We start from the raw sequence: 14,886 nt of genomic DNA, 5'->3' as shown, positions 1-14,886 counted from the left end.
TGTGTCTTAGAGTATGAAGTAAAGGGATCAATGTTGAAATGTTCGAGGTCATTTGCAATACTTATTAACATAAAAGGGATATGATGACTCAGAGTGATCTTTGAACTATACACTGTTTTAAAAAGCTCTGAAATCATTCAACAACAAAAACCACACTGCTCCCTAGTAACAATTCTTAATCGCAAAGGGCCAAATAGCGAATAAATGTATCCAAAGGAGTTTATGAAAAACAATTTCAAGATACATAGCGGTGCAATAAATATTGTTGCAAAACAAACGTGCTTTCTTTTGAGGTGATGTACTCAAATGATAAATCATGATCAACAAGTGTATCAACAAACACAAGAAAAGCGCAGCCCGTTACAGCAAGTTCTTAACAATCATATATGGTTCGTGTTTTTAAAGTTGACGGTGTTTCTATCCTAATAAAAATGTCAGGATCATCATCAGGACACAGGTGGTGAGCAGTGGGATTCAACGAGCCAGAGAGAGAGGTTATGAAAAGTAATGCATTTGCTAAAGGGGCGTCCCTAGTGACAAGCCTCAAGAACAGGGTGGACGAGAATGGCCTAAGCTGGGAATATGTTGGATGCCCCTGAGGGCCTCCAATCAGCCCACAGTGGGAAACGCACTAGGTGTCTGGGTCTGAAGGGTGTGTGCCATATTGATTCCTTCACGGGCCTGAATCAACTAATAAATGGAGATGCACTGGTAGTGCTGACTAGCAGAATGAAATCCTTTGGCTTTTCCCTTTGACAATCAACCTTGCACTCAATCTTGAGACTCACACCCTATGCGCACTTTTCCCACTGTGGGCTGATTGGAGCCTTCAAGGTTATTCAGCATTTTCCTGCACTTTTGTTATTTCTTTACCCTCCTCTGTTCCCCTAGAAATTAGGTCCTGTTAGGCAGGAATCAGGTTTATTTCCTCTGCCTCTCTGTGTTGCTGCAGTTACCATTTGTTACCGTAGAGACATTCTTCTAATTCCACTTCCAAAAGCCCAGTGTGTTCCCTGGCAAGGTTTCAAAACGTATCTGGCTAGACACGTACCATCCCTTTCGGTTCTGCTGCAGAATCCTAGAAACGAGGGGACTAGTCACAACATATCCTGTCACGTAACTTCATAAGACTCACTCCTTGCACATATTTTGTGTAATTATTGTATAATAGTTTGGCTACCACATAATCTTTGGTTATATTCATTCATTCAAATTTCAAAATCTGGGCACCCACTTCGTAGGTGAGATAGCAAGGTAATTCATCAGGGAGCGTGTTTCACGATGAAGGTTACTTTGGCTCTACCTTCTATGTAGCCTTCCCATAATTTAGAATGGTGAAATTCACAGGAATCTGGTTTACTATAACCGCAAAATGGTCATTATTATTTTCTTTACTTTTATGAATGCATCCCCACTTTTAAACACCCATTAAATAGGAAGTCTGTTGTAGGAAGGGTGATTAAAGGGATTGTTTGGTCCTGACTAAAGCCACAGACCCCATGACACGTAGGAGGTGGCTGAAACATGATGACATATGCAAGGCGTAGTACCTGCTCATAGGCTCTACATCGAGAGTCATTACAGAGTGTGTTACATCAAAAAGTCTTTACATCGCAGTTAAGTTTATAATTAGTTTTTTATAGTTTTAAGTAACCTAACCTTAACAGTACATTTGTGTGCCCATATAAAGGAATTTTTAAGAGCATTATGTATTGTCTATGACCACAGCACTTGATATACCAGAGTTGTTTGCTGTTTAATACATTAATATACAGAAAACTCAAGATTCTAGAGGGAGTCTAAGATTCCTGGGTGTCATCAACTCGTCAGAACACCACCCGTCTCTCCCCCTTCCCATTTCACCCCTTGATAGCGTCATTCTAGTCAACTGCAGACCATCTCCAATCGTGAGAAACTAAAACTCTCCAGTTCTGACACAAATCTGGTTAGAGTTTTTGAGTGGAGAGAGGAAATAAAGGGCTAGACCCCAGTGAACGGCATTGCAACAATCAAGATTGCAGAGAGCCAGTGAAGTGATGAATGCCTTGCCTGTGTGGAAAGGGGTTGGGGGGTTTTCTGTAAATTTAAAACCTAATAACTGGCTGCTATGGCAGTAATGAAGAACTTTTGTTACAGTGGGGTTTAAAAGTATGCCAGGTTTCCGACTGGGGTAAAAGGGTCCGAATCTCAGGGGTAAAAGTAGATCAGGGTGGATAGAGGCAGGAAAATAAATATTTTCCCAAAATGAGTGCAAATTAATTGCAATATGGTAACACTTGTTAATTAGAGCTAATAGCCGTCAGAAGTGTTGTATCAAGTACTATATATATAAAAAAGTTCTTGTTATTGTAAAATCTATAACGTACTGGCACTACAACCCTTATAGTCTTAGTTGTGTCGCTTTCAAGTGGATCTTAGAGTAACCTGGCCTTGGATTAAAAGGATGGAATCTCATCTTTATAGTTGGTGTGTACTATGTGTAGTGAGCACATAATGTAACTAACGATTGCCAGTTCACTCGGATGACTTTGCATCCTTCTTTTTAGTAGATGACATCTTCCAACATTTGAGGACTGTACGCTCCAAAAAAGGATTGCTAAAAAGTCGGACATCAATGGCAACAACTAAATCATAGGAAGCCACTGGTATTCATGGAGGTTCCACAGTCTAAATGGACAGCGCTGTCTATGGGAGTACTTCAGTCTCAAGGGCGCTAGAGCTGCTGTCACAGAGGAACTGTTTGTAATTGAGGGCATGCTATAGAAGGGATACATCTGCGAGGGGAGGATGGAATCTAGGGCAAGAGATTCGTATGAGGATACTGCACATGATGTATGGGGATGAACTGTAGAACAACTGCTATGTATGGAGGACAACACGTATGGCTATCCATGGGGGCATGTGTCTGTGATAATAAATAAGGGAGCATTTTCTGTGAGATACATGAAAGAATGGACTTGTGATAAAGATAAAACAGTATCTTTATCGCAAGGCTTGGGGGCAAGGATGTGTAGGGTGCCGAGATAGGGCGCGATCGTATAATAATGGGATCTTCCTGAGAACAGCACAGTGTCTGGGGTGAGTTGGGGGAGGGGAGTTCTGAAGTAGGGAGGGGAGTCTGGAGTGAGGAGGGGGGACAAGGCCATCTCCCACTAAACAGCTCAGAACCTGGAGGAGGCACAAGGCGCCCAAGACGCACCAGCACTTCATTAGGAAACAAAATATAAGCTTTCCACCCCATTAGGGATGACTTTGGGAGCGAAAGCACATAAGACAGACTCACCTCATCAACAATGCACTGCAAGAGCTGGAGCGGCTGCACGGACACATCACACGGGAGGCAGAGGGGGAAGGAAGCAAGGGAACAAGTATTAGCCATATGCATTATTTTACAGTGGATGGGGAGCGACGAGAAAATCATTAGTGCAATAAAAAAACAGCAAGATTAATCAACGGAAGCAAACTCTTATAAAAACACCCAGGCCTCAATGTTCTATTATTTGTAATGGAACCTAATCTAATACAGGCTGTTAAAGGTTTGCCGTTTCTTCAAAATGCAATTTGCTAAGTTTAAAGCAAGTCAGCCAAGCATGCAGCAGTGAGCAGCCATCAGGACAGGGAAAAGTGAAATTCACCCCCCTCCAAAAAAAACTCATAAAGATTACCATTAGAGATCGCTGGTTTTTCTGAATCTGGGTTGGCGGGGAGAGGGAGGGAGAGAGAGAAAACATAGGCAATATGTAATTAGCATGTCATAATCAAAACGACTCACTTGGACACATTATGATCAGTGAGAGAAAATTACGGCATGGCTGGTGGCAATTTGTGGGCATGTGTTAACACAATTTACATAATGAAAATACACAAATGTTAATAGCTAACATCTCATTTATGGGCGAAAGTCAGCAGAATGTTAATTTTCGCGCAACACTTTTTACTGCCCTCCAGGTTGTATTAGAAGACGGCAAGCGTTGGGGGGCTGGGAGGGGGCTTGGAGACATAATCCATTTCAAAAAAGAGAGCTGTTTACGATCCCGATATAAATAATGTTTTATACGGCGTCGTTGTGAGCACTGAGCTTAATGTTGCAATCACGGCTAATGTTATGAAGTTCACTCTTTTTTTGAATTAAAAAGCGATTTATTTAAAATTGAAATTAAATCATAGTCAGAGATTAGAATATTTGGTGCGCCGCCAAACACCGCAATCATGGGCAGTCGCCTCGCTTTTGCAGTTTGTTTTTTCTGGTGGGTATTTTTGGTGGGGTGGAGGAGCGGTTAAAAGGAAACTTTAATTATGAGGTTGAAGCTATGTATTTCGCCCGCGGAATTACTTTCAACGCGCAGCTTTTTTTCTTCTTTCCCCATCGAAAAGAGTTTGGTGGCCCAGAGAGGCAGGTCGTTCGGAGAATGGATTGAAACGCCTGGCTAGATTGCAAGGGTACGAAATGCACCTTGAACAATTACAGCAGAGCCTCTTCATCTGTTGGGCACCAAGAAGGGTTTGTCCGGGCAGAGTTAGGTCTGCCATCGATGCCACTGAATCTGAAGTCCACTTGCGGGAGTTAATTAAATGACACATTTTTGTAATTATCTACGTTACATGGTTTTTCCATTATCGACGTGAATTCAGTGGTTTTCAGCAAGTGGGGCAGGGCTGCTTAAAAGACCTTCACCTGTGGAGCTCGCCTTAACGACATTCATTGGCGACCCATGTACAATTCTGATTTCTCTGAGTAAATGAACTTATCCTTGTTGGGTTTGACATTTGCCCAGACCTTTTGATTTTTAGAAAAATTATATATAGTATATACTTGCTTATAGGGTTTCATCAGCGCGCAAAGTAGTCCCTTCAGTTACAGGGACTGCTATGGCAATGTGTTCTTTTTGAGACGGAAAATTATTTTTTCTTTTTTCCATTATATTTTTTAAACATTGCAGAGGGCTTGGCAGTTTTTAAAACGTTTTATAAAACCAGGGCAAAACAAACTGTGGCAAAGCCAAAAGGTTGGCCACCAACACCAGACTGACTGGTTTTGTCAATGATTGTTAGTGTTGGCTGCTGGCAGTGCTAGCCACCCGTTAGCCCTAATTAATGATTGAGGACTAATCTGCAAGTGGGTGAGAGTCATGAAGGGTTAGGAGGCAATGGATGAGGGATAGGGGTACGGGAAGTGTAAAACGTTCCAGGATGACCCCACCACCGACTCTGGGACCCGGCACATGATGAGCACCACTTTGTATGAGGAGCTGGGACCTCAGAATCCTACACAGCCCTAGGGGCAGTGTGCCTAAGGAACAGGCCTCTCAGAGTACTCTATGCCATAGAGCAGGAGCTCCAACCTTTCTTTGTATGAAAAGCTACTTAATTTCAATGAAAATCATACCGAGCTACTAATATTTTCAGTGTGGTAATAGTGACCTTGTAATACAAAATCATATTAGTGGCAATACCATGCAAAATTACCAGCAGTGATTGCCTCAGTGCATAAGGCACGATTGTTATCAGTAATGTGAAAATGGCTTTATCAGTTTGGAAGGGATCAGTATAATACGCAACAGCAATAGCTGCAATACCTCTGGCGCCAAGTTTGTACTTTTAGTAATGTCTCATGGTTTATCACTTAAATACCAGCTCTAAATATATTTTGGAAATCCAGACATTTGTCTCCAAATATCAGCTAAGCGTGTGTGATTTTTGAAAATATACACATTTCTGTCTCAAATACACGATTTTCAATATTGGGATACATATATTATTTCAACTAAGCAAATACTTAAGTATTATGGGCAGCACACACGCAAGCTAAGAGGAGGCACCTGGAGAGCTACCAGTAGCTCACTAGCTACTCGTTCGAAAAGCCTTCAGTAAAGGATAAACTTGTAGCTTGTGTTTCCATTCAGAGGGAACATGGTCTAGCAGTTAGGGCTGAACTGTTTCTATTAGTGCAGGATTAATTCAAAATTTGCATGGGGTTGATCCTCTTCTGTAAATGGCATAGCCAAGCAAAAACCTAATGTTGTAGACTGTCCCCAAAGTAGCTAGCAGAGGTTCAGCTTAATGCACTTTTTTCTATTCATCACTTTGTCGATATACTAGTTACCCTAACTGGAGCATATATCCACAGGTTAAAGAACAAGTTACTTACCTCTGGTAACAGTTTTGAGGTGGATACTCTATCTACCTGCAGATTCTTCACCTGTAGAACAACCCAGTTGAAAGACTGGGTCGGGAAAACTTCAAAGCTCTACTGTCATCGGTCGTGGGCACTGGCTTCATTGGGATGCCAGAAGTGGCTCAGGTGAAATTACCAAAGCCATATATCGCCTGCTCCGGTGCAATAATGTCTGTTTACATAAATGTTTTTCAAGCTTTCGAGGCAGGCGGACGGACTGACAGCGAGAAATTATTGCAATATCAAAATATAAACTTGTATCTTATTAACTTTCCCAATAACACAGCCATCAAACAGGGAGCAGACTTGTCAGTGAGGAATCTGCAGTAGATGGACTATCCACCAGAAAGATAGTTAACCAAAGTAAGTAACTTTTTCTTCAGATGGAGACTTCTACCTGCAGTTTCCTCACCAGTAGAACAGATTCCAGAACAATGCCCTGACCCTGGAGAAGGGAGGGTTGATGGATGGTTAAACAAGGAAATCCTGCAAAAGAGATCTACCAATGTTGCCATCCCTACAAACTTCGGAATCCAAACAATAATGCTAGACAATGGTGTGTAGGGAAGCGCACATTGCTGCCCTGCACATTTCCGCGATGGGAACACCTCTGGCTTTGGCAGAAGTGGTGGCTTTAGCCCTAGTTGAATTGGATCTTATCCCTTCTGGAGAGTCCATCTTAGCCAAAGCACACCAGGTATTGATGCAGAGGATGTTACATCTCGAAAGGGTTTGTTTTTGCAATGCTCTGCCTATTTTGGCACCACAGTATCTGACAAAGAGTTAGTCATCTAGTCCCAGGTCCTTGGTGCACTCCGGATAGTAGTAGACTGACCGGCCGGGTTCCAAACTATGCAACTGCTCCTCCTCCTTAGTGGGATGGGGTGGGGGGTAAAAAGTTGGTGATGGACTGACCCAGATGGAAAGGGATCACCACTTTTGATAGGAAAGCAGCCTTGGTTTGCAAAACCAATTAGTTTGGGTAAAGAGAGGTAAAAGGGGGAAGGGAGTTAAGGGCCTGATTACAAGTTTGGCATAGCCGCGCCGGCTCTGCAGGGCCAAAACCGCGCATGCACCGCCGACCGCATTACGAGTTGTAAAAGTACAACTCGTAATACGGTCAGCGTTCCTTTGGCCTTTCCCATGGCAGCGCTTTGAAAACAGGCACCGCCATGGGAACGCCCAAAAAGTTTCAGCACAGCATGGACGGTGACGTCCATGCTGTGCTGGAACTTGGGGAAATTAATGTATCTCCCAGGGAGGGAGAGACATGGGTGCCCTGTAGCGTCCCACTTGTTCCTGCACCACTAGCTTTTTCATAACGGGGTTCTGCCATGAAAAGGCTGGTGGTCCAGGAACTAAAATATGCTGAGCAGGACTTCGGCAGCCCCTGCTCAACATAATGCGCTGTGCCAGTGAACAACTGTCCCCTGGCGCAGCCAGTGGTCCACTGCCGATACAATTTACAAAGTTGTAATCAGCAAAACTGTGGAATGCCACTGCAAATCAGACTCTTAATCAGACCCTAAGAACCTGCAACTCATTCACCCATCCAGCTGAAATGATAGCCACCAAAAAGACAGTTTTGAGTCAACATCCTTAAGCGGCAAATATGCAGAGACTCAAATGGAGCCCATAAGAAAAGTCTAAATCAAATTAATCTCCCAATGGGGAAGAACAAAAGCGGTTGGAGGGTACATGTCCGTTAACCCCTTCAGAAAATGCATGACAATGGGGGATATAAAAAGGGATGGCTGATCTGACAGACAGAGAAATGCTGACAATGCAGCTAATCTCCTTTTAAGAGTGCCTAATGCAAAAAACCTCTGGGCAAGGGAAAATACATACTGCAGGACCTGTGACAGCCTGATCTGCAAGGAGCCTTTATTTTTATTGTTGTTAATGAGGGGAGAACGATTTGTGCTGCCTTTGTTTTGTGTCAAAGTTTAATTAACCTGGCTAATGAATAGCACTTAGGACAGACCCTTACGAAGGAGCAACTTAATTCAGAGTTACGGTGGCCAGGAATGGATGACCAGGTTATGACCTGGGTGGAGAACTGCAGACTGTGCAGGGAAGGAAAAAAGAGATTTGAAACTGAGAGTGCTGTCTGACATGGGTCACATTGAAGATCCTGGCAAACCTTGGCATACTGTGTTCATACATTTTGCTGGGCCAATGATTGAGCTTAAGAGTGACATACGGTTTGCAATGGTTCTGGTAGAATGTGAAATTCATGAGAGAAGTTACTACCAAAGCGACCATCCATAATTTAAAGTTGACCTTTTCAGAGTAAGACCTTCCCTCTATATTTATCACAAATAAAGGATATCAGTTTACTTAAAATTAATTGTAGAGGTTTCTTTTGTCTTGTGGCATTAAGCAAAACAAAGCATCACTCTACAACCCACAAGCTAATGGCATCGTTGAGCGGTCATAAGTACTGTTCAAGAAAGGGTGCAGCTGACCAGCTTCTCTCTGTCCTGTTTGATACAGAAATCACTAAAAGCCCACCTACAGTAATAACGACCCTGTGGGCACCAAGTGACGCTTGGCATCGCTGCGTTGGCTTGAGAAACTCAGATCGACCTGGAAGCAGGCAATCGTCAGCTGCTGTAGACGGACCTAATCCATGGCCCGCGCCGAGGGAGTGCCCACTATCATGAATCACGCCTTACCACGGGGGCTGAGTGGGAGCAAGCGCATTGGAACTGAATGGGAAAGCAACTTCAGAAGCCCCAAGAGACTTGTGCAAAGTAGGCCCCCAAGAAACCTCAATCGAGCATTCAAGTAACGTGCAGCCCAAGACACGTTGACAAGTGACTGGCGAGCCCTACAAAGAGCAATACACACACAGCTGAGGAGGTCTGGTGAGGCTTCAAGATGGCAGTCCCTGATTAGATGACGCTGAAAATACAATAATATGCTGGGGACCAAAGAGGTATGGTTGGGAGACAATGAGGTGATCCAGCCAAGGAAGGAGACTCAAACAAGTGGGACAAAGCCTGGGTGATTTGTAGCGAAGGCCAGGGTGGGACAAGTGGACAGTGAGCAGGACAGGGAGTTGGGCTGCCAGGCTCTGCGCTATAGTAATAACAGATGACCTTGAGGGGAATGGGGGTCAGTGGTCCCCCTCTTGAAGATGGTGTAGGGGGATGTGGGGAAAGAGTTAAAAGGGCTACAACGTGTGGTGCCCCTACATCGAACAACCAAAACTGAGATGCAGCCTTGCACCCTCAAAGTTCAACAGCGAAACTTAGAAGGGGTACTTGGGTGAAGTAAAGTGTCAGAAGGCAACGGGGACCCAGGAAGGCTCATGGTCATGGTGGGCTAGTTAAAAAAGAAAAAAAGAAAGCAGGCCCGAACACCACTGTTGATGTACATTCCTGGGCAGACTGGGGACCCTCCGGCTGGGCCTACTGATCCCTGGCTTTCAATGACTCAGAAGGGTATTCTTAGACGTAGTCCACATAAAGATGCCCATAAGAAATGCCCAGTGCGGATGCTGGGAAAGTCACTTTAAAGATTAGCAGCAAGCCAACATAGATTCCTGCCTCAATACACTGATCACTGTACCTACAGATGCATAAAGCTGCACCAAGAAGATCCAGAGATGGGATTAAAACATTACCAGGATAGTATACTCCCACTCTAACATGGCATTGACAGCACAGAAAGCAGTGATCGATAGACCACACAAGAGTGAGTCGTGCTTGTCTCCAACGTATTCCCTAAACAGGGAAACCGATCCTCCTGGTCCTAAACTGCCCCTCTGTAACTAATGAGATTGCTCAATCATGGCCTCAAATAGAGGTTGCCAAGAAACTTCCATAAAAGACATGTTGATACAGAAGACGATCCTAATCAGACAAGTCAGGCAGGAACCCCCTTGAACACCAGCCAGACTAGCGGCAGCGGAATCAGGATTGACCATCTTTGAAGAATTCCTACAACACTTCCTGAAAAAAATTAAAGAGGAGATTGGAACAATGTGCACAGACTTCAAAGACTATCTTATAATATGACTTGACCATGTTGGTGGCCAAGGTTGACGACCTAGAACCACACGCTGGAGGAGAGTGGCGAGGAGCTTCAAGACGATGACTGGAAAATTCTGTTATGTCCGAAACCAACCCGCGTATCCGCTGATATGCATAGCTAACACACATAGACTGAAATGCAGGAACTAAAGCAGAGAAGTCCCACAAGACATTCTCACTTTGGGTCCATTTCTTCTGTGATAAGGTGGACATAGTGTCTTGAGAGCGATTCATTTCACAAGTGGTCTTTGAGGGCCACAAACTGTTTTCAGCAGCACTACAACGAAGGCGAGCCCTGAGGACCATCAAAGAATACATCTGCACCCATGATGTTCCTTATCAATGGGGGCATCCATTCCATTTAATCTTTGTGTGTGAATGTCAATTACATATGATTAGATCTATCAATGAAGCCAATGTGATTCTAAACCTCCCTTCGGAATACTCTCCTGCAACTTGTAGTCATCGTCTGAAAGCTCCAAGAGTAGCCGCCTGCATGTGGCAAACGACCAAGAGACACTGTAATACGCTGCCTTTGTCATATTGAAATCAAGCAGGCGGCCATAAGAGAGGCAAAGAAAATGGGCACCAGGAATGCTGACATGCTGCACCCTGACGACTCCAGTGAGACTCCCAAGTCAAATCCCACGGACGACCGTGCTGCCAACCAGGGTCTACACTGAAACCCAAATCAAAGTTGATGGTGCAGTGGACATACGGGGGATGAAGGGGAAATTGAGGCCTAGCTATCCAATTGGGAATGACCACTGCAAAGGGAGACATACGGAAACCAAGTTTGATTGTTTCATGTGGTGGTTTGATTGGTCATTGATAGTAGTATGGGGGTTTAGAGGGGAAACATATAGCTTGGAGAGGTTCTAGGTTGCACTCACAGAGACCAGCAAAGTCATCCCAAATGGTTCATAAACTTAAATGAGAGGTCTTATCACCCCTGCTAAGAGGGTAGTGAGTCTTAATTAAATGAAACTATCAGGAGCAGACAAGTGCCTAGTGCAGTAAATGCACTTTTTGTCGGTGGAGAAACAAACACTCCAATCTAAGTACTTTGCCCAACTATTCTTTACTCCCACCAACGCGGAGGGAATGACGATCTTTTGCAGTTGTTCCTTCTCGGGGAACGTCCTTGAGGTAAAACCTGATAAATATTGGTGGACACTGGGAGTCCGTCTGGGACCCACATCTGCACAATCTAAAATGTTTATGTACCTTACACACAGCAAAAATCCTTTCTTGGAGAAAAAAACTCTCAGCAGCTCTACAATATATTCAGAATGGCTTAATACTGAGTGACGATTTAAATATATTTATAGACAACACAGTCGATAGGACCTCCATCAGACACAATACCCTGGATACAGCATCTGCTCACTGCTGGAAATGGCTACAGGATGCGGGACTGACGGAATGGTGGAGATAAATGCACAAGAGCCACAAGGAGTACGTACACCTTCTTTTCCGCATCACATAAATTCTACACCTAATTACACCATCATCAACAGTCCCCTTCAAATAAGAACTGGCACAAAATGGTTTCAATCACAGCCAGACTTTGTGCACTTGATTAGGAAAAGACAGAATTCTCCCTCCTTCGCGCCAAGCAAAAGTACTATTCCACCTCTAACAAGGCAGGTAAATGGCTTGCAGCTCAGCTTCACAACAATACACAAATTGAAAGGGTCCAAAAGATAACCTCTCTTAGGGAATCAGAAGTACAGGAGAATACAGCGATAGCTTACGCCTCCAAGGAACTTGACCAACCCCTGTACTCTAAGCAATCAACAAGCACTGACATGACTGCACTCTACCCAGACAACCATCTCAAGGATACCATACCTATTCCATGGCAACAATCCCTAGACAGACCAATAGAGGTAGAAGAGGTAATCTCAGCCAATCAAAAAACTCAAATCCGGATGGGTACACAGTTTATTATAATAAAATATTCTGGCCGAAACTAGCCCTACTCGTTCAATTCAATGGAATCGGTAAAATGGGCCTCTTTGCGAACACCAAGTAGAAGGTTATTGTCACAGAAAATCCCCTGCAGAATAATCATCATACAGGTCCATCTCCCTTCTAAACCTGGGCGTAAAAGTGCTTACTGAAATCCTGGCAGCTAACCTAGGCCCTTTCCTCGCCGACATCATCATGATGGATCAGATAGGTTTTATTCTGGGTAGGAAGTGTGGGAATAATGCAAATAATATTGCACAACCTAGATAATGCTCAGAAAGAAAACACATAATATCTTCCTTATTTTCCTCAATGCTGAAAAGGTGTTTGATAGAGTGTACTGGACGTACATGAGAGCTGTCCCACAAAAAAAAAGAAGGTCTAGGACCACACTTCCTAAGTTGGGCCATGGTGAACTATCAGACACCCAGGGCAAGAACAAGAGAAAACTGAAGACCATCCTTAACAATTTTTATTTCCTCGCCGACATCATTATGCCGGACCAGATAGGTTTTATTCTGGGTAGGAAGTGTTGGAATAATGCAAATAATATTGCACAACCTAGAGAATGCTCAGAAAAAAACACATAATATCTTCCTTATTTTCCTCAAGGCTGAAAAGGTGTTTGATAGAGTGTACTGGACGTACATGAGAGCTGTCCCACAAAAAAAGAAGGTCTAGGACCACACTTCCTAAGTTGGGCCATGGTGAACTATCAGACACCCAGGGCAAGAACAAGAGTAAACTGAAGACCATCCTTACCAATTTTAATACAAAGAGGAACTAGGCAGGGATGTCCACGCTCCCCTATCCTTTTCGCTCTAACGGGATCTGAAGTAGAGATATAAAGAGCATCACCATTGGCAAATACACATTTAAACTCTCCAGGTTCACAGACAATATTTCACTTTCATTAACAAATCCACTGGCCTCAGTGTCACAACTTTTTTATTAATTAACAGGTATACATCTCCAACTTTAAAACTAACCAAACCAAAACTCGAGGTGCTGCTCCTACACTTGAACCCATGACAAAAAGACCAATTGCAGAAGCTAATTCTATCTCCTGGTCCTATACCAATATAAAATATCTGGGGGATTCTGATTGGGAACACCACTTCCCAAGCAGTAGCCCTGAACTATGCCACACTGATTTAAGACCTTGGGGGAGATCTCCAGAAATAGTTTATTTCTTGGCTGGGAAGAAGAGCAATGAGAAAGATGAGAGTTCAACCCTAGATGCTATACCTTTTCCAAACAATAGCAATACCAGCCCCAGACTCTGATGAATTCCAATGTCTGGCAAAACAAACCTCTACATATAGTAAGTCAGATACTCTAAAGCCCAGTGAAGGAGGCAGGATTGGCTGTTCCCCAGGCTAGGACTGGCCGTTGCGGGCACCGGGCAATCCCCCGGTGCGCCGCAAGGGTGGGGGCCGTTTTTGCTACAGGGCCGTTTTTGCAGCATAGCTGCAAAAGCTGCCCTGTAACAAAATCGGCCGAAAACCGTCCCCGCCAAAGAGCTCGGTCGCACCCCCAGGGGGCCGGCCGAGCACTTTGCCAGGGCCGGTTTTGGTTCTCAGTCCGGCCCGGCTGTTCCCCACACCACTTCAAACTTTCAGGCTGCCCAACTCCGCTTCTTCGTATAGTGTGGTAAAAACAAAGACAATTAAACAGTAGTGCTTCATAGAACATCTCATAGCAGTGATATCCCTGTAGCAGGTACCATGGTTGAAAAGATCAAAGAAAAGTTGTGGACTATACTCCTCACCAGTAACGAGAGTAACTTTGGTGTTCTTTGACAGAGTATCCGGGAAACCAAGGTTCACTTCCTTTCCAGCACCTTTTACATCCATCTCATATAAAATCACCTTTCACCTGCATTAACACCCTACAATTCAGGGTGTAGTGGGAGGAAAAAGGTCTCAAGGATGGTTACCTTCGGAAAACCAACAGATAATCCAGTTTGAAGATCTTAAACAAAAAACGTAACCTCCCTGAATCTGAGAGATTCGCACATGGTCAAATCTGCCACTGAGTATTACAGCAGACAATGAAGTAATGAGCGACCAAACTGCGTATGGGACTAGAGGACTGGCTCAAAGATGAACCACCTGGCGGAGTTTTGATTTTCACCCTCTACAAATTCCTCATAGATTCTGCCACTATCACCAAAACACCAGGGCAAAAGCGATAGGAACAAGAGTTTGGGCAGGAAGGAACTCCAAAAGTGTGGAGTAAAGTGTTTGACAGAGCACAAACAATTGTTTCTGAAAAGCAATAGAAAATTTCGACATACTGGACCGCGCCCCCAAATGAAAAGATTGCTAAGTGGAACGCAGTCACCAGCGATAGATGCTGGAGAGGGTGCGGCTATACAGGTCTCTCCACCTACTCTGCCACTGTCCTAAATTTGAGAGGTATTGGGAGTACATTGATGTAAATAATTAATTTACTCTCTTAATTTCTATGCAGGTAAGTACTTAATTAATGATAACTCAATCAGAATGAAGGAAAACAGAGTCCGTGGTGTAAGAGTTTCTAAGGGTTTTATTCCTCATAAAGGAATCAGGATATCATGTTCTGACCACCACACAGGGTGTCAGAAGGGATAGATGAGCGCGCCGTCATTTATTGACAATACATAGCTTATATACTTGATTTACATCATAATGTTCAATGTAAGAGGCGTAACAG

At 43.8% G+C, this 14,886-nt stretch overlaps 1 protein-coding gene across 2 annotated transcripts in view; it reads right to left on the bottom strand.

Moving 5' to 3' along the window:
- The window catches only part of MAP2K5 (mitogen-activated protein kinase kinase 5), a 1,222,966-nt gene that overhangs the window by 230,858 nt on the left and 977,222 nt on the right, over positions 1-14,886 (bottom strand). For both annotated transcript variants that reach the window (XM_086958013.1, XM_086958012.1), the window contains exons 18-19: positions 3,666-3,692; positions 3,284-3,316 (exon numbers count right to left, since the gene is read on the bottom strand). In XM_086958013.1, the coding sequence (XP_086814139.1) occupies positions 3,284-3,316; positions 3,666-3,692 (60 nt within the window). The remainder of the gene's footprint in view (positions 1-3,283; positions 3,317-3,665; positions 3,693-14,886) is intronic.

Source organism: Lissotriton vulgaris, chromosome 2_1, assembly GCF_964263255.1.
Source record: "Lissotriton vulgaris chromosome 2_1, aLisVul1.2, whole genome shotgun sequence".
In the NCBI taxonomy this organism is placed as follows: domain Eukaryota; kingdom Metazoa; phylum Chordata; class Amphibia; order Caudata; family Salamandridae; genus Lissotriton; species Lissotriton vulgaris.
This window is presented reverse-complemented; position numbering and strand designations above follow the sequence as displayed.